The following is a 22,049-nucleotide window of genomic DNA, read 5'->3' on the forward strand; positions in this document are numbered from 1 at the left end:
CTTCGTGCCATGGTAGGATTTATTTACTCATTCACAGTCTCTCAGGATGCTTCACACAGTAACATATGAGGAATAAGACAATTAAAGCCTCTGGGCTGCTTTCCACTTCTGACTACAGGGAACTTTTATTTCTACATGTCTTTCACTGTTCTCAGCTTGGTGTGCAGGGTCCCCTCTGTCCAGTCATAGGGTCACTACACAGACCTGTTTCTGCAGCCACTGCTTCACTAACTTCAGAGCAGAAGGGTTCAGAGAGCTCATCCTGGTCAGAGTTTGGAATGCACCATGATCCCACCTCTACTCACAAGGCATCTGCATTGGGGCATAGAGAATGTTCAGCCTGTGCTGCCAGCTGATTGCTGTGGGACACTCCATGCTCCGGTTCAGTAGGGAGGCTACGGAGAAAGGAATCAGGGGAATCAAAGCCTCCTGTTTCCTGCTGTGTCTAGGACTTTCTGGGGATATAAACAGCAATAAAATAAGTTTTGATTGGCAATGTTTCCCCTACAGCAAACCTGTGAAAATTACTTATATATGGCTACAGGGAATTTTCTTTGGACTTAACTGTGGGTTTCAAAAACCCAAAGAAACAAACACATTTCCACCTCTGACCTCCTAAACCATCATCAAATGAGGCTGAGCTTGAAGCTATATTCCCTGACATGGCAAAGCCAATTGCACAGATTGATCTATGATCCATCACTACCTATCTGAGCAGTCTGGCATGTACAGGAACTTCGGGATGGAGGGAATGTACCAGCAGAGAAGCAACAACACTCTAAAAAGGCAAAGCAGACATATGGCTGGGCTCCTGGAGAGACACACTGGGCTGGGGGGACCGAGGCCCTGCAGACAGTGGGGTAAGTGCAGTGGTATTGTCATGGCTGTCTCATGACGAGGAATAATGGGAGGAAGGCAGGCAAGCTACAGCTATAGCTCCTTCTCTCCAGCATATCCCCACCTGTCAGTGTACATAGAGAGCAGATGGTGATATGGCAGGAGCAGACTCACAATGGAGCTATGCTTGAGCTCCTTTGCTCATTTGATCCACCAGTCTAATTAGAGAAACTGTTAGCATAGGAAGATGAATGATACTAGACTTCCATCTTTGATACTGTGTTTATAGAACAAAATCCTGGCACCCCTTTTCATGGAAAATTCCCCAAGAGGCTGTTTGTAACCAGTAATAGGCTTTCTATGTGTGGACAACAGGATGTTGTTTAAGAAATTCAAAAGAGAGAGAAAAAAGATCTCCATTCTCCATAATGTTAAATGTATGCTATCTCAGAAGAACAAAGGCCCATCTTATATGCAGCTAGAACAAAATAGAGGGAAGACACAATGGAGGGTACTCAGGTACTCAGGTTCAGAGCTGGTCACTTATTGGAGCCATGACTGTGTAGGAGCCCAGTGCTGCTGGTGACTCAGCTCCAGGCAGGGCAGGGGGAGCCCCAGGTGCTGGATAGGAAAATGGATGCTCTCCTTAATTTCTCTGTGCAGCTGCTGGCAAGCAGGATGGGAGGATGCTGATGGGGCAGTTCCTTCCCTCTTTCCCAGCTGCTGGTCCCCAGAAATGCTGGACACTACTTTAGACAGGAGAGGCCAGCCTGGGGGAAAATCACAGAATTGTTTACATTGGAAAAGACCTTTAATATCAAGTCCAACCATTAAAATAAGGGTATGATAATGTCTTAGGTTGCAAATGCAATATGTGGCTGGGGATGTGTGTTCTATTGCCATCTGTTGGAGGTGGGGCAGTTATCTTCTGTTAATTGAGCTAGCTGTTAAAACAAGGTGGGGCAGTTTTCTTTATCTCTTCCAGACCCATCCTCCCTCTGGGGAGAGATCTTCTGTTAATGGGCCATTGAGTCTCACTGTATGACTGATAAAATTACATCATCCCACTGTGAGACGCTCCACGCAGGGGCAGGAACCAAGCATTCCTACCTGGATATAATCTGAGATTTGGAAGACCAGAGCAGCCTTTTTCCACTGGATCCCCAGAGGAGCAGCCTTTTTTACTGCATTCCCCAAGGAAGACCAGGCCCATCTACACCACCAGTGGACTTTCAGAGGAAAACTACACCCTTCTACAGGATCACTGCTTCAACAGAACCACATCTGTCACTGCAGGAGGACTGCAGACACCATTTAATGGACTGCTGCCAACACCCTGACCAATAGGGTGTCAGGTTGTATTCTGACTCTGTCAGTATTCTTTTGTATTACTGCATTTTTATTTGTTTTTTTCCTTTATTATTTTTCCTAAGAAAGAACTGTTATTCCAAGTCCCATATCTTTGCCTGAGAGCCCCTTAGTTTCAAAATTATAATAAAATCGGAAGGAGGGTGTTTACATTTTCCATTTCAAGAGAGGCTCCTGCCTTCCTTAGCAATCACTTGTCTTGTCTGTCTACTAAGACAGATAAACCTAGCAAGAAGGAGTTCACATATAGGCAACTTTTCCCACCAATTTTGCAGGCTCAAGAAGCAGAGTGAACCATAGCTCATTTGTGAGGTCTGTTTGCTCCTTGTTCACCCTCTGTTTCATGATATGCCCAGATACCTTCAGGCAATGCTCTCTCTCCTCCCAGTTTTGATAACAGGCCCTTTGATCTTTGGCACCAGAGACAGCTGGGTCCTTTACGGAATTCATGTGCTCAGCTCTCAGGCTGAGAGCACGCACTGTGCTCAGCACTCTCCGGTGAGCTGAAACAAAGTCTGCTTCATAGACATTGCCAGGTTTAAAAGAGCACAACAACCAGACAGGGGACTCTGCCTGTCTCCCTTCTGCAGGCTTTGCAAAGACCTCAACAAGAGAGGAGGGAGCCTCCCAGAGCCCCCAAAATACAAAAGATGTGTGTGAAAGGGCTGCTGACAAAAACCCTGCAGATGCAGATGTACTTATGCTGAGGAAAATTTTGCCTGTCTCTTCTTTATCCCTATTAACAATTTCCCTATTTCCCCATCATCACCCTGTCCGTGGTGTCTCAGTCCCGGGAGCCAAGCACAGCAGCTGCACGGCTGCAGGGCTTGGAGCAGATGGGCTGTTTTACTGCAGTGCTGAAGCCAGTGAGACAGCAGGAAGGAGCAGCTGAGATCACATATTCTTCCTGCTGAACTGAGGACATCACTCAAAAGCTGTTCTCTGGCCTCATCCTCTGCCTGACCCAGGGAGATGTGAGAGGATGAATGCTTCAGGCCTTGGAAGTGATTTGCTGCAGGAAGGCTGTTTGTTAGAACGGGCTGTGCTCCCAGCTTTGAGCTCATTATAGCTGGGATGCATTTATAGGATGCATTATAGCAAAAGACTTTTCCCACTTCATGCCTTGTGGTTTTGCACCACAAAACTTCAAGGCGACTAGCAGACTTCAAACCTGCAACTGCAAACTCCTTCAAGTGTTGGGGTGCCTGTCATCCTTGCAGAGCTCTGTTTGGGAGAGGAAGTCATTCCTAGAAGTGATGGTGGTCACTGACACTTGTTGAGCATTTCTTTGATTTTTGGGGATGCATTTCCATACATTACAAAATCATGTCTGGTTGAAGTTCAAGTACAGATAGGGATGGATGCACAAGTAGTGTATCATAGTTTGCACTCTGTCCCCATAGCCTTTACCCTGTCAGAACACCCAGGGGGTGTCCAGATGTGCACCTGGAATGACCAACAGTGAAATGATCAATGGTCTATGGAGAGAATAGAAGAGTGACAAGGGAGTGCTAAAGAAGTAGCCAGATATGCTCTGAGAGTCTCTGTTTCCTCTTCAGTGTCTGTTAAGTTTTGTATATATCAATTTCAGAGTCTGAATAATTGATGCAACATCTGATGTCTCAGGAGATGATCAGGTTGCAGTGTGTCTTTACAGCTCCTCAACTTCACACAAGGCTGCTGCTATGATTAAAGTCTGAATGGAAAGATGTTCTGCTGAATGAAGGGAGGGGGGATCACAGCAAATGTCCATCAGAGGAATAACTGTCTCCAATCAGGTGATCAGGCAAAGAAAATCTGTGGGGATTCAGGGCATCTGCAAATGAATGGGTGACAGCAATCTGTGCTCTAACAGCCTTCCCAACAAAACCCCCAGCAGGAAAGTAGTCAGATGTTCAACTGGTAAAACAGAAGAGGGCTTTTGAAGAAGGTAACATTTCAGTGCCTATCTGCACTGGGAACTTGATTCAGTGATGCCCTTTTAGTGAGGGGCAAGGAAAGGCAGGGATCAGTGAACCCACATTCAAGGTACTAAACGGAATGCCTGCATCAACATGAAGACACAATATTTGTGGAATGAAAATGACATGTAGCCAATCCACATCTGAACACCTTTCCCTCGTCTCCATGTCTTCTTCTTTAGATGCTAAGCTCTTTGGCTCAGGGATGATCCAATCCTACATATCAAACATGTCATTGGTGCTCTTTATAAGTAAATATCTAATGAAGGTATAGACACATAGAATTTACTGGGCTCCAGCAAAAGTAACTGAAGGGAATTCTCTGCCCTTGGTTATGCAGAAAGTTTGATTAGATGATGTATCAGTACCATTGGGTCTTAATAATCTCTAAATTTATGCCTCTAATCCAAAGTTCACAGAATTCTTTAGAGAAACAATGACTTCATCTGTCTTTGGTTCAGAGCTACTGTATTGAACTTACAGAGGTTGAATGACACTTTACAAATACGTGGTCTTCTTGCTAGGTATTTAAAATCCTTGCTCATTATCATGGTATTTGACTAACCTCACAACAAAACCCATGCAGATACTACTAGAAGAGACCAGAATCTATCCAAAGGGTCCATACCGCAGCCCACAGGAAGGTGCTGGATCTCTTAACAGATCATTAGTCAAATACGTATTTATTGATGGCCAAAACCACATCTGAATAAGTGGAAAAAGAATGAGTATTAAAAAAACTGAATACACTTTTTCATTACAAACTCTTCACTTAACTCTAACTGCAACTTGTTTTCAAGAACCTAGAGGGAAGTGAATCATACTCATCAGGAAAATCAGCCTCCCCCAATCAATCCAGTGATGTAATCCCTATTGTGTAGAGTAATTGCAGTGGAGATAATGGCATGGGTTTAATGAACGACACATTTCTATATAAGGCAAACTTCATGTATCCAAAAGAACACAGCTATCTCCAGGGTGCCCCCTGTGCTACTGTGCAGTGGCAGGGTGCTGTGTTCATAAACAAAGTTTGGGTAGGAATAAGGGAGCTATGATGTTGAATCTCACAAAAATGATGCCTTTGTGGTTCAAGCTGCTTTTTCATTAACATAACCAGTCAATCTGTGTGACCTGACAGCTCTGACTAACATGACTTGTCAGAAACAAGTCAAAGCCACATGGCACTCGCTGGCTCCTACGTGTGGTCATCCACCATGGACTTTTAGACACACCTTTGCACTGATTGTCTGATCTGAGTTGAAGAAGTAAAGAAGCAATTCAGTTTGACAGGCCTTCCAGACCTGTGATTCCTCCTCAGCAGGAGGGCTTCAGTGGTGACACTGCCTATGTAGTGGCCTGCCCACAACGCAATTCCCTCTGTGAAACAGCCATGGCTTTCTTGAACTCAGATGCTGTGGCAAGTGATCTGATCAGGTCTCATTGTTTCCAGTGACTCAGAACCAAAATCCTTCTCAATCAGTCCCCATCACTGTTCCTTATGGGATCTTAGAATAAAGTAAAAGAGAAAAAAAAAAAAAAGAAAAGTGAAATGAAGGGAAAGAAAAGTTGGAAAGGACCTACAACCACCAGCTGCCTGACCACTTTCATCACCTTTCTAGGAAGCCAATTCCAGTGTCTGACTACCCTTTCAATAAAGAAATTTGATCCTCCCCGGGTGCAATTTCGAACCATTCCCATGCATCTTGTCACTGCATACCATGGACTGGTACTTTTTACCCCGTTTCCCTCCTCAAGAAGCTGTAGAAAGCAATGAATACTTTATATTTTATTGGAAGCTTCCCATCCTGATTATACACAGACCAGACTTAGCTGAGGTGGTCAGATAAGGTCTGTGTCACCACTGGAACAATCACACCCTTAACTCTCCATTCAGTGGCTGAAATTTCCATGTCTCTCTCAGCAACCTTCATCTTGCGAGCTGACATCTCTTCATGAAGACATGTCTTGCTTGCAGGAGCATCCAGCAGTGAGCAGGAGGCTGCACAGATCATAACCTGGCTACCACTGAGTTAGGAGGCATGAGAGAAAGATGGCAGGGGACTGTGGTGGAACTAGACTGTCAGGGAAACTGTCCTCTTAAAGCATCCCCCTCTCAGGCAGCCCCTAGAAAGGGAGGAATAGGAGTCTGATGGCTGAAGCAAGGACTTGAGGATTTGCTCCCAGCCAACCTGACAAAGAGGCTTTTTGAACTTGGCAAATAGTTGCTAGCTGCCATGGCTAGTTTCTTCCCCTGAAGAAAGCAAGCAATTCCTCAGAAATGCAGAATATTCTGAGTGGGAAGGGATCCACAAGGATCATCAAGCCCAACTCCTAAGTGAATGACCCACACAGGGATTGATGCCACGATGATGGCATCATTAGCACCAGGCTCCAACCAACTGAGCCTCATTTGACATTTCTACACCAGCTGCAGTAAGACACTCTTGTTCTTGAATTCCTGGTGGAAACAGGATTTCTTTTCTTCCCCCCGCCTCCTGATTTTTTTGCTGGGGCTGGCAGGATCATAGGGCAATGTGAATGCTTGCTACAGAGGGGGTCAGAGGAAGAAAAACAGATGACCAAATAACTTCAGAAGAACAGGGATTGTCTCCAGGGAGCTCCCCTTCTTCCTGCTCTCTCATCAGCTGGGAGATATTCAACAGCGTCCTGCTCTGCTAGTCACTGAATATTTTATATCATGGCTACCACCAGTGCATTTGTATTCTGTTTCTCTCGTTCGTCATATCTATTATAAACGAGTAGTGTCTGGGAACTCTCCCAGGGAAGATTTGCCTGGATGGCTGCAGATATTTTATAGTCAAATTGTGAGATAAACCAGCTTTCAAGTTCTGTAGTGGGGGAAAAAAAAAGGTAATAAAAGAGTTATTAAAAAAATAAATAAATGTCGGAATTTTATATGGCTACTTTTTGTAGTGACAGAGCTTCAGTTTGCTCCACAATTGAGCTGGAGTTGCTAGAAGAGGCTTGGGGTGGGAGACACCCTCTTGCTGGCATTTTCTGCTGACAGGAGCAATCTGATACACTCTTGCTGGCACCTGGCTTGGCAGGACTGCGCTGGCACTAGGTAAGCCAGGGCTTGTGGCCGTGACTGCAGGCGTCAGGGGTAGGTGGGTCTTTGGGAAGCAAGGCATGGCTCAGGACTGCAGCAAACCCATCTTTGCCTTCACATTGTTGCACATGTGAGATGGATGGGAGGGCAGGGTCTGTCTCCTCATTTCACAGGAGAAGTCCTACTGAGTCCTACACACTCCTCTAACCCAGGGCTGAAGAAGAAGAGCTGAATAAACTTGTTTTGCCCTAAGAACTCAGAGAGGACTTCAGCCAATAAGGCATCAAACCTGGTATCAAGGCACTGAGTTTCAATTTGCAGGCAGATATATGGTGGGTTTACTGGATCAAGTCATGTATTCCACAGGCCAAGAGAAAAAGAACTTTTTTCTCATTTCATTTTCTTTCAATCTCTGCCTAATCAGTCTGTTTTTAAAATTTGCTCTCAGCTCAGCAGCACCCACCATGGAAATCACATGGCATTAAAGAGTCTATCCACCTCACAGAAATTTATCAGCCTCTGTACAACAAGAGGAAAAACAGGGATCAAACAGGGCCCATAACATTGGGTATGAAGGGGAAAAACAAAATATATAAAGGTGTCTGAAGTTGAGGAACAGAAAATGGCACTTAGAGGCTTTCTTAGGTCTCAGGAGTCACCATCACTTTTGGGTAATTTGTGGGTAGAGCAAATCAGCAAAGAGTTAAAATGCTAAAAGAAAAAAACAAACTTGTAATGAATTGATTCTCTGGCATGTCGAATCCACCCTATCTCCAAACAGACCAGCAAAAAAGAACAGTTAAACCGAGCTCTTTTTCAAAATCAAGAAAATGTTGATGAGCTTTTACTTTACCTGTGAAATGAACGTGGGAATCTGACACAAGAAAAAAAGCAAGAGAGGCCTCTTCCCTCCACTTTTTTGTGCCAATCTCCCACCGATCTGGACCACTCTTCATCAAAGAATGAGACCCCTTTCCTAGCCTCCAGGAGAAGATGAGCAGGAATCAGGCAGCAGAGCTGACTTACCGTAAGGGCCAGCTGCAGGGAACATGAGCTTGCCAGACAGCAATTAGCAGCTGGACTCTGCCAGCTAAGCAGGACCAGCAGCTCCAGGAAAATCTGGTGTGAGCCAACACTAACAGTGCTCTGCCTGAGCAAGCTGCCACCACTAGCATGACTACAACATGGAGCAGCCTGTCTCCAGGGGGGAATCCAGGTGTCTGAAAACACCTCTGACCTAGCTCAGTTCCAAATGCAGAGAGCAAATATGAACCCTCAAAACACAGACACAGGTGGAGACCTGCTCAGTGAACTGCAGCCCAGCTCCTAGCCTCGACACTCATGGTGTCAGGGTTTCAGCCTTGCCCAGATTTTCCAGTGCCACATGTGCATAGAGATGTGGCCAGAGTCAGGAGCACGTTCCCTCCCAATGACATCTGCAGTACTGAGCAGAGAGAGGTTAATTAACCCCGCTTATTGAAGGGCAGATACATTCCTGCCTGGGCCCTGATTTTTCAGTCAGGCTCTAGTCCAGCAGGTGATTAATAACCCCATGTGCTGTGCAAAGAGTGCATCTATTATTCAAATTAATGAAATTATAATCAAGAGGTGACGAATTAGCAGTTGTTCCTTGACTGGATATGGAAACTCATTAGTGTGCCAGCCGCTTCTGTGGTGCTCGCTACACTTGAGGCTTACAGCAACGAGAGGAGGGAGCCAGGCAGAGCAGGCAGCCCCTGCTCTGGGGGAACACACATCCTGCACACCCCAATGTAGCTGTGGCCACCGCAGAGCTCTCTGGTTCACAAAGCCCCTTCACCCTCTTCTCCTGTCCAATGGACAGACTGACTGTAAGGTGCTGCCCCAAGGATAGGCTGTGACAGCCTCGCAACCCTGACACTGCTGGACTATGGGACAAGTATTTGAGTGCAGTAGCCCACTCTACTGCTTGGAATACTGAAGTAGGACTCCCACCCTCTGGAACTGCCGGTCGCAGGCACAGCTGCTGGGGCAAGAGGCTGGAGATCTTCCCCAAGAGCCCACATGAGGCTGAGTTTACCCTTCCCCAGAGGGGACTCACCAATGTGCTTCCCATACATGTGGTAGTAGAAGGAGACACAGTAATACTTGGCAGTGATATTGTAGAGGGGGCTGATGAGCCGGGCTTTGTCTCCTGTCACCCGGGGCCGCGACGCCTCGATGAACATGTAATAACCTGCAGAATGAGAGGGAAAGGTGGGCAAAGGTAGCATGCACTGGCTCTCCCTTCCTCTAAATGATGCCAGTGTGGCTGGGAGCCCATCCCTTCTCTGGGAGACATGGCCTTGCTCTGCCCAACTGCTCTGCGCCCACTGTGATCCCAGCCAGAGACACTTGCAGGGTATCAGCAGTGCCTCCCCTGCCTCGGCTGTATTTAGGGAAGCATGGGAGAGACAGGCATCTGCAGACCTGCTGTGACCACATGTAGCAGGTGGACCCCTGCACACGCACATCTGTCTGGGTGCACAAAGAATCTCAGAGCTGACTGCACTGTGCAAGGAGAACACCAGAAAGAGAAACCATTACAGACTAATTTCTCTGCCTCAAGCAGAGGAAGAGAGGGTTCGGTACATCTAGCACGAACAATATTGTTGTCTAAAGAGAACAATACCAAAGCAGTTGTTAACAGCCCAGGGAGGAAGAGATTAGCCATTTAATTTGTTAACGTCATTTTCAATGCTTAATCAGTGTGTGGTGTACTGAACAATAATGGGAGAAAACATTTCCTTAGCCGTCCATTGGATGTTTCCCATTTTTTCCTGAGTTCAAAGATATGTGTTTGCATAGAAATTTACTTTTCCTATTACATAAAGAGTGATGTAGTATCCACTTAAACTGGTAGCATGTGCTCTACACACAGCTAGGGTGAGCACTACATAACACCAGTCTCCTCCAGCTATAGGTGAAGCTTCCTCCTGCCCCACAGGCAGCTCTTATCTGGTCTCTCATGCTTCTGTGCTTGGTACTAAGGAGATCTGTCTGCCTCCCTGAAAATTTCTTTGAGGAAACAGCTTGCTAAAACCTACAGGGCCATTTCTAGGTATTAGAGATATTCTCCTACTTGTTCATCCATTTTTTTTCTTCAAAACAAGCATCAAACACTGCAAGAGCATTAAGCATCAGGCAATTAGCTGAGAACAAGAACTAATGCTCACACTATTCCCTCCAACAAAGTTGTGGGTGTTTTAATTGTGTGTTTAATTCCAATCAGTAACATGCAAATTAGCTGCCTGCTCCCTGCACCCCATGTGAAGTACAAAGCAGATCAGCCTTCCATCAGCTCCCAGAGCTGTAAGATTCCTGACAAGAGATGGTGTGCACCTCCCCTCCCCTGCCAAGCCAAAAGAAACCCAGACTTGAGCCTACCCTCTGGCGTACCGCTGATGTCCGTGGGGGGGCCTGTGTTGACAGTGCGCTTGGGGTTCTGGGTCAGGGCATTCTGCCGGGTCCAGTCAAAGTTGTCCATCTTGTCCTGCACGAAGCCACAGATCTTCTCGTCCTCAAAGCGGCAGGTGTTATCTGTGGGGATGGGAAGGGAAGGGGCTGCTCAGCTGCTGCTTTTCAAACACCCTCCCCAAGCTGCCTGGGTGCTCACAGCAGTGCTGTGTCACCACTGAGGCTCTGTGTCAAGCCAGAGGCAGATAGGCAGCCCCTGACCTCAGGAGGAGGCTGAAAAGGAATACATCAAAGAAATTATAGAAATCACAGAATGGGTTAAGTTGGAAGCAGCCTCAAAGTCCATTCCAAACCCAACATCAGTTCCAAACCCATTGCCATGGGCAGGGATGCCATTCACTAGATCAGGTTGCCCAGGGCCCCATCCAACCTGACCTAGAACACTTCCAGAGATAGGGCACCCATAACATCTCTGGGCAGCCTGTTCCAGTGCTCACCATTCTCTGAGTAAGGAATTTACTCTTAAAATCTAATCTAGATGTCCCCTCTTTTATTTAAAAATGTTCTCCCTTTTCCTATCACTACCCATAATACATCAGTGATCAGTGTTACTACAGAAGTGTTAATCCAGGCTGATAAATGTGATGGTCTGACAAAATGGAAAAAAGCTCTTATGGCTAAAGACATCCTCTGAGAGATCTGAAGGGGCAAATGTAGAGGAAGGTAAAAAGATTACCAAAGGCAAACTGGCTACAAGGGCTTTTATATCAGAACAACTTGATGGTAGAATAATTTCCCTAGGAGAGAGGAAAAAGTAGCAGCAGATGACCCCCCCCCCCAGGCTATGTATTTAACTAAACTATGACACACATGAAAAAAAATCAGCTGTGGAGAAGAGGTCAGCTCAGCACGACAAACATGTCATTTAGCCAGAGTACATCTAATTTACACCAGCTAAAAGGCACATTTGATTTTGCAGCTTATGCTGGTTCCCCTAACAAAATAAAAAATGTAGATAAAAGATTTTTATGTAGGATCAACCATACATGCAATAGGGCTCACTTTTGTTACTACCACAAGACAGTTGCACCCTACAGCAATATTGTAAGACAGATGAAAAATCTCGTGCATAGACATAACCCATTATGGACTTGAAGAGATTAGAATGAATTGGACAGGACCAGGCTGAAGATTGTAACCTTTGTGTTAAAAAGGTAATTTTGAGTCACAAAAGCAAAGGTCAAGAACCTGCTTTACACTGCTGACATAATAGGAGAGGGATGGATAAAGCAGGTGAAAAAGAAAGAGAAAATAGGACTATCATGGTTTGACACTGGCGCAATGCCAACGCCCCTATGGAAATACACTTTCCTAAATAAATGCTGTGAGATGTTAACAGGAACAGAGCAGAGCAGGCCCAAGCTTAATAACAAAGGGAAAAAAACTTTATTAAACTACTACTACAGAAGACACACACACTAAATCCAGGATGAAGACCCTCTAAAACACCCCTCCTCCTCCCAATTTCCAAAACAACCACCATGAAACAGCACCTGGGATTCCTGATCAAATTACCACCCTTCAGATAATCAATACTCAGTCTGTCAAGGGAGAGAGAAGTCTCTCTTGCACCACAGACCCCCCAGGAAACACAGTTGCCACCTCCTGTGTTTCCATGTCACACACAGCAATCGCCTGTAGAAAATCTGCCAGTGTGACACTCTCCTTTCCATGTCACAGTGCTCTCACCACCGTGCATAGACAGACTGCCCATAGGGCTCCTTTAAGGATGCTTTGCCATGGGCCAAAAGAGACAACAGTTCAGCTTCTCATCTTGGGACTACAGTCCCCCCATTTTCCCCTGGGGCCAAGGGTCCAGGAACAGAGATCATCTTCTTCCTGAAGACAGAGGGCATGACCATTCCCTCCTCAGCTTTCCTCTGTTCTTGCCATTCCTGTGCCGTTAGAAGCTGAAGCAGGTCTCCTTGGGTCACCACTGCATCCCCCTAAAATGCAGTCTCTATTGCAGGAGAATTTGGTTCAGTCTATGGCTAGCAAGAAAAGTCCAGCCAAAAGCTACTTCATCATCTCCTCTCACCTAAAAATTTCTTCTTCTAACATTTTAGGTCCCGGACTATCTCTCTTCCACTACAAATCGAGGAGGAGTAATATTTTACAAAGCCCTCATTTCCCAGGAAAGGGTTAAAAGTTCAGACTCTCTGGACGGCTGAAATCTCTGCCCAGCATTCTCGACTCCCACACTGGGCATCATCCCCCCCTTTCTCCTTCTCCTCTGCCAGCAAACTTCTAGGTGCCGTCAGGCTCTCTGTCTCTTTCTCTCTGAGGGGGGGAACAAAGGCATCTCTGTTTCTTTCCACCCTTCCGTCCAGGAGCTGGCTCGGTTCCAGACCCTCAGCCCCTCGGCCTACCTGGACAAGGCCGCATGGCTTCCCCTCCCCCACCCAGCCCATGGCTGGGCAGGGGAGAGTCTGCACTGCACTCTCTGACGACCGGAACCAAAGAGACAGTTTTCCTGGGAGTTCTTGCTTTTAACCCCCTGTGTTCTCAGAGACGTGTCCATACTTTCAGTGGTCACTCGAGGTGCCAATATCCAAACCGGACCACTGATTGGTTTGACCCAACTTCCTGAAAAAAAATTCACTTCCATGTCAAGCCACGACAAGGTCCAAGAACCAATGTGAAAACTGCTGTGTATTTTGAAAGTCCCTGGGCAGAAACCAGAGCTGGAGAATGAACTTGAAGTGGGATCTTGGACCTTGTGAGTGATGTAGATACGGTAAACACAGATATCTTTAATTGCTGCTTTTAAGTGAGAGCAAGGAGGTGTGCTAAAAGATGAAGCCATGAAAGAACACGCACACAAAAGAAAACAAGGCTCTCGATAAGGGCTTGGAATGTGCTAGGAACCTCATCCACACCATGCTGGTTTAAGACTCAACCTCTTGGGGTTTACCTCTCACTGTTATTTATCATGCCTAGATGAAGAGAAGCCCAAATGACTCCTGGGGCTCCTGCATTCTTGTATCTTCAGTGATGACTTGTTCTGGTTCCTGGGCAGGAGGCTTTTTCTCCTAGCATGTGTGACTCTGGCAGGACATGTAGGACAGAGCAGGGTCCTCAACATCTAGGCTGGGTGCCAAGGATGGGACACACAAGGGAAGTTTTCTGCAATGCCAGGGCCAAAAGCTACAGAGGCAGCACAATGTGATGGTAGGAGCTTCATACATCTACCATACACAAAAAAAATCTGTTCTCTTGTAACAGAGACACTACCCATGAAATGAACAGAATCTTGGCTTTGAGATGCTGCACCTTCTGGTGGCTACCCTATCTTCTGGTGGCTAGCATCCTCCCGATCCCCTCCCATTTGGAAATGAAAATTACTGTAATCTAAACAGACATCAAAGATCTGCACACCCCTGTGGTAGGGAACTGGGTTCCTCCTTTCTGCCCATCTCTTTCCAGCATCCCATCAAAGCAGTGATAAAAGAGGATGCAGCCTCCTGAGGTAACCTGCAAAAATGTGTTTGCCAGCATAGGTTGGACAATGTGTGGCAAGCCAAGGGCCTGGTTCACAGGCAGTTTCAGGGCAGTTTTCAGCTGCCCTGAAAACCTAGGGCAGCTAGGTTATCAGTAAACTCAGCAGGAAACACTGCATGCCTACTCCTTTGGGCTGAGCACAGCCATCGGGAGCTTGTCTGGGCTGGCCACTTAACTGCTGATTAACCCTGGCTAAGTGCTTTCCACTCAATGTGCTCATTTCTAATTAGCATCCAAATCCAAATTAGCCACTGCTCTGCAGTGCCTAACACAGGGGCCCGAATGGCATCTGGAGCTGAAGGAGAAGAGAACAGAGGACAGGACAGATGCTTGCAGGGTCTGAGACAGGGTAACTAGGTGGTATAGGGGCCCTCTTTCATCCCCAGAACAGAGAGATGGAAGGAGAAAAGAGTCAGAAGGCAGCTCCGAAGGGTCCTTCCTCAGCTCTTTTGGCTGAGAGAAGGGAGTTCATGGCTGTACCAGATCCCCAGTAGTCCTCAAAGGAGATGCTGGGGCCCACAAGCTTGCTGGTGTTGCTGGGTGGTGTAATACCCCTGGTTTCTCTCCACTGCACCAAAAACATCTGCATGACTCCAGCTCATGGGTTGCCAGCTGCAGTTCAAAGAGACACATTTTCTCTCAGAATGGCATTATCTTACACAGCAGGATCCACAATGACTGTCCTTTTGCAAAAGCACCAGGGTGGTTTGCAGCTCTGACCCTGTTGAGAACATGGACTTTCAAAGAAAGATGATATCTTTCTCCAACACAGAATTACCTTAACAGGGCATCAGGTGGAAAGCAGAGCTGGAAGCTGTAACACAGAGGTCGGCCAGGCAACTGATTGAGAGGGAGCAAACCACAAATGAGGAGGCACAGAAATCAAAGGAAAGGTAGATTAAGGAGAAAGCACAAGCTCAGGTGGAGATCAGAGAGAGTTGTGCAAGACAAGAGGACCTGAGGGCAGCATTCCAAACTTACCACCAAGGCCTGGTTGGACTACTCTCCCTTCATTTGTAAGAAGCCACACACATGGGATGAGACTGCTCAGAGAAGTTGATTCAAAAGTCCATAGAGAGCTCTTTGTCCCAGGTTGACTGTATGATGCTTTTATCCCCAATCGTCTGTTCTGTTTATGCTGAATAATAAGTTTTGCACCTTTAAGACTTATTCCAGGAGTGAAGGGGAGGGAGAAGAAGGGCAGAGTTTGTTTTCAGAAACTGCACTCACTCCTCCACATTCCTGCTCCTGGACTGTGTTGTCTGCGGATGGAGAGACAGCGAGACAGAGCTCTCCTTTGCTTTTAGTTAGTTTTAGCTAGCTGAGGCAAAGAAGTTCCCTGGACTGTGGCTTTTCCTTTTCTTTGGACCTGCTCAAACCTGCTCAGGACTGAACACCCAGAAGAGCACCAGCAGCTCGCACCTTTGGCCCAGCGGGCTGGGCCTCGGCCGTGGCATTTCCAGCGCTGGAGGGACTGAGAAGAGACTGAATGAGCCAAGCTGCAGCCCGGGGCGGGGGGAATCTTTCTGAGTTTTTCTCTCTTTTGGAGTGGCAAGAAGTTTTATTGTTTAATATTGTTTAGGTTTTCTTGTTTAATAAACAGTTTTTTCCACTTTTCTTCAAGGAGATATTTTTTCCCGAACCGGTTGGTGGGAAGGGCTGATTGAATCTGCTTTCTAGAGGAACCCCTTTGGGGGTTCTCTCCCAAATTTGCCCTGAACCAGGACACTCTTTTAACACCCAAATAGGACCCTGAGTGCATTTTATCTTCTCACTCAAATGCAGCTCCTTCCAGAAGGCAACACTTCTAGCAGAGCGCCTAAAATAGAGGAGGGTCCCATGCACCCCAGATCAAGCAATGCTGTTGCTTAATCACAACAGGATCCATATTATGTGCAACACCACTTGCTGTGCAGGAGTTTGAACCTCCAGCACATCGCCTCTGCTTAGCCTGGGAGCTCCAGGCACTTTGCAACAACTAATGAACAAGGCTTCTTAATTTCTCTGTTGCATAGCAATGCCTCTTTCTGTGTATCTTCTGCATTACATCTGGGAAAATAGATGCACAAAGTATAGAGAGACACATTTAAGGTCACAGCAGGCAGTGTCTAAGCTGGAAACAGAACCCAAGCGCTCCAACTCCTGGTCCTTTGATATAAAACAAGACACAAGAAAGCAAAGCTCTGTGGTTTCTCTGAGCTACAGTGGAGGTGCCATGAATAACTACGAAGTGTTCAGTGTGGTTTGGGACACTGCCAGTATGTCACCTCTGGATGGTTATCAACAATGTTCACCAGGACAAACCTGGCAGATAGAGCCAAGAAAAAAAATTTTAAATCACCTGCTGTACCTCAAAGACCACAGAGGTGATCTGACTTTTGACCCTGACTGTGTGATGCAAACTTTCTTGGAGACTTTTGCCATTTGCCAGGGATCTTGCTTCATCCTCAAGGAGTAAAAGAAGCTTCCTGTTTAAAATTTAAGCAGTGATTTAAATACTGAACACAGAAGTTGTTCTCTGGATTGTTACAAGTAAGGTGGAAGTGGCAGGGGAGCTGGCTCCTCAAAAGCTGGATTTAGTGCTGTCTTCACCATATGCAGATTTCCTTGGCAGGCTTTGCAGTGGTGGCAGCTCAGAGTGCAGAGATTTTTGCTCTCAGTTACAGACACCTCCATGCATTCCCAGGGGAGAGACACTCTGCTGTGGCTATTAGCATTTCTTGTTGCTTTGCCTTCTTGAGAAACATAATGGAGGTTTTCCTTTCAAGTCCTTAGGGGAGAGCCATCCCTGGTTTTGAAATTCTGGCTGCCAGACGAAAGCAAAAAATAATAATCCTATTCTAGCTGCAGACTATGGGTGAATAGCAGATGGAGTGCACTTGAATAAAATTGCCTTCATCATTTAGCTGTGGTGTGACAACTGACACTGGCTTGGAGCATAAAGGACCATGCTCTGAGCCCCAGCTCTGTTGCAGACCTGCTGTGTGACCCATAGGCTATCATTTTCTGGACATCAGTTTCCCCATCTAGAAAATGAAGACAATGAGAACTGTATTGAGACCTCAAGGTACGTCATGATCTAAGAAAGAATATTTAACAGTCTCTCCAATTGCAATTTTCTAGGGATTTTACACACGGTAATGGAAGAAACTTTCACAATGCTGTAACTGGTTAAGTCATCCTATCTGCCACCAGGATACAAGGAACTGTCATCTCTTTTAACCTTTGCATTACAAAACATTCTTGAAGAATGGGCACAAACTCAAGTAATCCAACTCTAAACACAGGCTGACATCTCATTCCCACATGTTCTTACCTGAACAAATTTGGATTCCTCTGAACTCTGAGCATTATCAGAGACCAGACACACCAGCAATAGATGGTAAGCAACAAACCAGGCTAATCTGCAACAACCAACATCTACCACAGATCATCACCCACTGTACTTGCCCATGGTCCCAAAATCATGGCTTCAGCACCACACACAGCCAGACTGCAGGTATGTGAGAAACAGTGTTGCTGCTCTGAAAGGGCAAGACAGGTTGGCCAACAAAAAAATAAACCAGCTATCCCATATACTTCTTAATGACATCTCATCAAGGTTACAAGGTTACATCTGATAAAACAAGAGAAACCAAAACACCCATAGAGGAGGAGCTGGAATGGCTTGTGGGGCAGCACTCCACAGAAAGCAAATGTTATATCCAAATAAAATTGCAGAGGAGGTAAGGACAGAGCAGATTCTTCAGCACTGGAATGTGGTCATGACATTAAAACAATCAGTTCTTCTAAGAGAACTTTAAGGTAGAATCTTAGAATTCAGATAATTCTTAAATTAGTTTTTAAAATACAAATTCTGCTTTTTAGAACCAGATTAACTGATTTTTAAGAGTCAGTCTTACTGGTAACCTCTAAATATCTGAAATTCTCAACGTCTTTTGTTCACTTCCTCTGCTCTTCCTTGCTTTTCCTTTATAACCCAATACCTGGCTCTGTAACCATGCCACACGCATGCCTGCCCCAATGTTATTAACATCTTATTAGGCTGAGAGAGAAAATGCATGAAGAAGTAATTGTATTAAGTAACTCTCAGAGTTTGTAAATTAATCACCATTGTGCATGCCCTTGGATCAGGCTGCCAGAGGCATTAATCATCTAATCTTTGCCTTTCGCTCCAGAGCTTTCAATGTTTGCTCCCAGAATTTGGCTCAGCAGCCTAGTGTGAACTTTTCCCTGGGGGTGGTGGTAGCAGGGGAAGTATGAAAAGAAGAGGTAGCAGGAGGAATTTCCATGTTTTTAGGATGAAGAGTTGGGGAACTCAGCTGTGGTCCAAAGAAAGAGCTAAAAGCCTTTGGGCTCATATTTCACTGGCAGCAGGTCTGAAAGGAAAGGGCATATCTGAAAGCAAGTATGGTAGGTCCGATTTTAGGCAGTCAGTCTCAAGATGTGAATGCACGGGCAAGGCCCTCACAACTGGCCCAGAGGTCCCAATATCCACTAGAGCTGAGCAATTTTTATCAAGAGGAAATCCTAAGTGTTGGGTTTACTGCATGAAAACCATGTGTGGCTGAGTTATGTTCCACCATAGGCAAATTTCCTGCAGTTGTTCTGGACTCAATCAAGCTACCAAAGCACCCCAGGCAGGCAATCTGAAGGCTCAATTTACAAAGACCCCAAGAGATTGACACAATTAGGACTGAACTTGCTCTGGGTTTACCAGTGATTTATGCAGTGTAAAGGCAAGTGGCAAAAGGCCAAATTTTGTCACTTCTACTTGTGGGCTGGGACGCTTGCCTCCTCCAGCAAGTACTGAGAGACACATTCTAGAGTAGGTCCCTGGCAATATGCTCTGTGTTTCCCAATGAGTCTTCTATGGAGAATATTTAAAGTAGATCAGGAAGTGAGGAAAAGAAAGCAAATGGAATCAGGAACTAGAGCCACAAAATCCCTCTGACTGTTTAAGAAGCTCCTACTCTCAGGCAGAGTATGGTTCATCAAACCATCCTCAGAGCGTGAACGTCCAAGAATTAACTCCTTGTGGCTGCCTTAACAAGAGAGCTCCCTATCCCGATTCTGCCATCACCTAATCCTGGTTTCTCCTCTACACTGGTACCCTGCAGTGCAGCAGTAGCATTTACCTACACATAGAATAATACATAAAAACACTGAATACTGACTCAGCAGCTGGAAATGGAGAAACAGCCCCATGCTCTCTATGGGCCACTAGCGAGTAGTCTGCCCACCTCTGCCCAAGAGCTTTGCTCTGGGCTTATATCCTACAATCAAACTGGAAGGACCTTGTTGCATCCCCTGGGCATCATTACTCCACTACTTACAGCAAGCTAGAATTCCTCTTTTATGCTCAATGGGCACTGTCTTGTTGGTGTTAAAGAACATCATTCTTAGACATTGTGTATTCTGCTCTCAAAATCAATGGAAACTCTGGATACTCAATACAGATGGGCCTGCATCTTGCCAAGAATAACCAGAAGGTAAAAAAGCAAGTTAACAGTCATGACACTGAAGGGTAAGAAGAAAGGGACTGTGTTCAAAGAGTTTGCAGGAAGAGACAGATTTGAGCTAGAGACTGCTCCATACAAGCCTGCAGAGATACCAAGTGGTATCATTCCTAGTCAGAAGAGGATGGGGAATATTCCTAAACACAGATATTTTGGGGAACATTTAGTAACCTGCTTACTGGAAGTAGATTGCTTGTGCTGGGGCATGGGAGTGGGTGTTCAAGATTACAATCTACCCCGCCACAGATATCAGGTGTGAGTGAGAGGCATATCCCTGGCATAAATCTCCTGGCAAATCTCAAGGTACAACAAATGGCAATATTTATTGGAAGCTTTAGTGTATGCAAATTCATCCTCTTTTGGGGAAAAAAGATTTGACAAAGTCAGCTGTGTATTCCAGCTGCTTGTCTTGCCTGATCTGCGGGGGCACTAGATTAATGTACATTACATTCAAAGCATTAACACAAAGGTCTTGTTGCTTACCTGTTGGATTTGGATAGTTGATTGCTGGAAAAAGAAATAGAAAAACAAGTCAAAACAAAAGCACAAATCATAATCAAATTCTGAAAATAAAACAACCACATCAAGAAAGGTCACAAATGCACAAGTCTCCTGGCAGCATCCCCATGAAAAAGCAATGCTTGGTGCCTGTTTTGGTGATGGAAAAAGATGCGGACACTCTGATCCAAGCAGCAAGAGACCTTAAGAAAACACCACCTAAGGGGTGATCCTGGGATCATAGGGAAACCCTTCTGGCAACCCAAGTAGTTTCCTTCTGGACCACCCAGTGGGACAGCACCCACTTAGATACCAAAGCTTGGTATCTAAGATCACTTAGATACCAAAGCTTGGTATCTAAGAGGGACATCAAAGCAATTTGATGCACTGTGGATGCTGGGGACACCGGACACACTGTCAGTTCACGGGACAAGCAAACCTAACAGGAAAAGGATCCGTACTTTCTGCTGAAATAGAGGGTCCAAACTCCTGTTGCAGAATAAAGGAATCATAGATTTGTGGGAATAGAGAGAGCTGTGAGCTGTTGGAAGATGGGAAGAGAAGTATGGTCAATGTATACCAATGAGATAATCTGGGATTCAAGGTATTGGACAGAGCTACAGCTTTAGGAGTGGCTAGTTAGGACAGGAATCATGCATTCAGCTCTGGAAATAACAAGTCTCCTCAAATTCTCTTACTTTTATGGGCGTGTGGCTAATACACAGCATCCAGTGGCTATCTTGTATTATAAGCCACTGTACCACAGGGAGTTGCAGCATGGTCTGACTGGGGTTTTGGGGATCTCCTGCCCACAGGGTGCAGAGTGCGAGTCAGAGCTGCTGAGTGAAGGATGAGTGGAGACTGACCTTCAGAGATCTCTAGTGCTCTGCATTGATGGCAGCATCCAAAATACAGTAGAATGTGATAGCGCTGTGCCATCAGAACTCCTCCCAGCACAGAGACCCACCCAAGGGTCACAGAAGAACACCTCTCTGCATGCCCACATCCCCAGGCCTGAGGCTCGGACCCGCTCTTTTAGGCAGGACCGAGGAGGAGACACCTACGTTCCATGTACCGGATGACGCGGGCAGCCATATCTCCAGCCCCAAAGCTGGTGATGGGCGTCAGGCGAACTTCGTAGCTCTGAGGCACTTTCAGGTTGGGTAAGATGTGCTCCAGCAACAGGCCTTTCTCCATTTTCTTCACAGGAATGAAGGTTTGTATGGTGTTTCTCTGAGACAGCTGCACAGAAAAAGAACCCATAGTATTATGAAAATCCTGAAACTGAAAACCTGGGAATCGTATCCATCATCTAACACCCTATTCCTCCTCTTTCTATACAGATCTACACCCGGTTGCTCCATGAGATCTTCATGCAGTATTGGTTTAAAAATTGCCATCCCTCTTATAGAACAGCAATCGGGAGCCTGAGTTCTCCCTGAAGGGAAGTTTTGGCATCCTCCAAGGGAGGGACTGTAGGGACAATTTGAACTACAGGTCCTGAAGCAACTTTGTGTCAGAAGCAGTGGTTTCAGGAGGGAGAAAATGAACGCAATTCACCCGTTAGCGCACTCAGGTCCTGTGCAAACACAGCATGGCATTGCACCAAGATATCCTTCAATTCACAATCGCTGCTGTGGAATTCATTCATTTGCTGCCTGGGCCATGTGGCACTTCATTTGGTGTCTCACTACTACCAAGCAATCTACTACCATACTTCCTCAGAAACTTTCCATAGGGCCCATCCTTGGACTGCCTCCGCAGACCAGAGCAAGGGATCTATTTCAAGTTTATGGTTCT

General features: G+C 45.9%; 1 protein-coding gene across 1 annotated transcript in view; it reads right to left on the reverse strand.

The window, feature by feature from the left end:
• MDGA1 (MAM domain containing glycosylphosphatidylinositol anchor 1) overlaps positions 1-22,049 on the reverse strand; it is a 144,001-nt gene that overhangs the window by 7,428 nt on the left and 114,524 nt on the right. Inside the window, exons 11-14 of the mRNA XM_053939166.1 lie at positions 21,314-21,491; positions 20,235-20,258; positions 10,642-10,794; positions 9,317-9,451 (exon numbers count right to left, since the gene is read on the reverse strand). Of these exons, the coding sequence (XP_053795141.1) occupies positions 9,317-9,451; positions 10,642-10,794; positions 20,235-20,258; positions 21,314-21,491 (490 nt within the window). The remainder of the gene's footprint in view (positions 1-9,316; positions 9,452-10,641; positions 10,795-20,234; positions 20,259-21,313; positions 21,492-22,049) is intronic.

This window comes from Vidua chalybeata, chromosome 3 (genome assembly GCF_026979565.1).
Source record: "Vidua chalybeata isolate OUT-0048 chromosome 3, bVidCha1 merged haplotype, whole genome shotgun sequence".
NCBI lineage: Eukaryota > Metazoa > Chordata > Aves > Passeriformes > Viduidae > Vidua > Vidua chalybeata.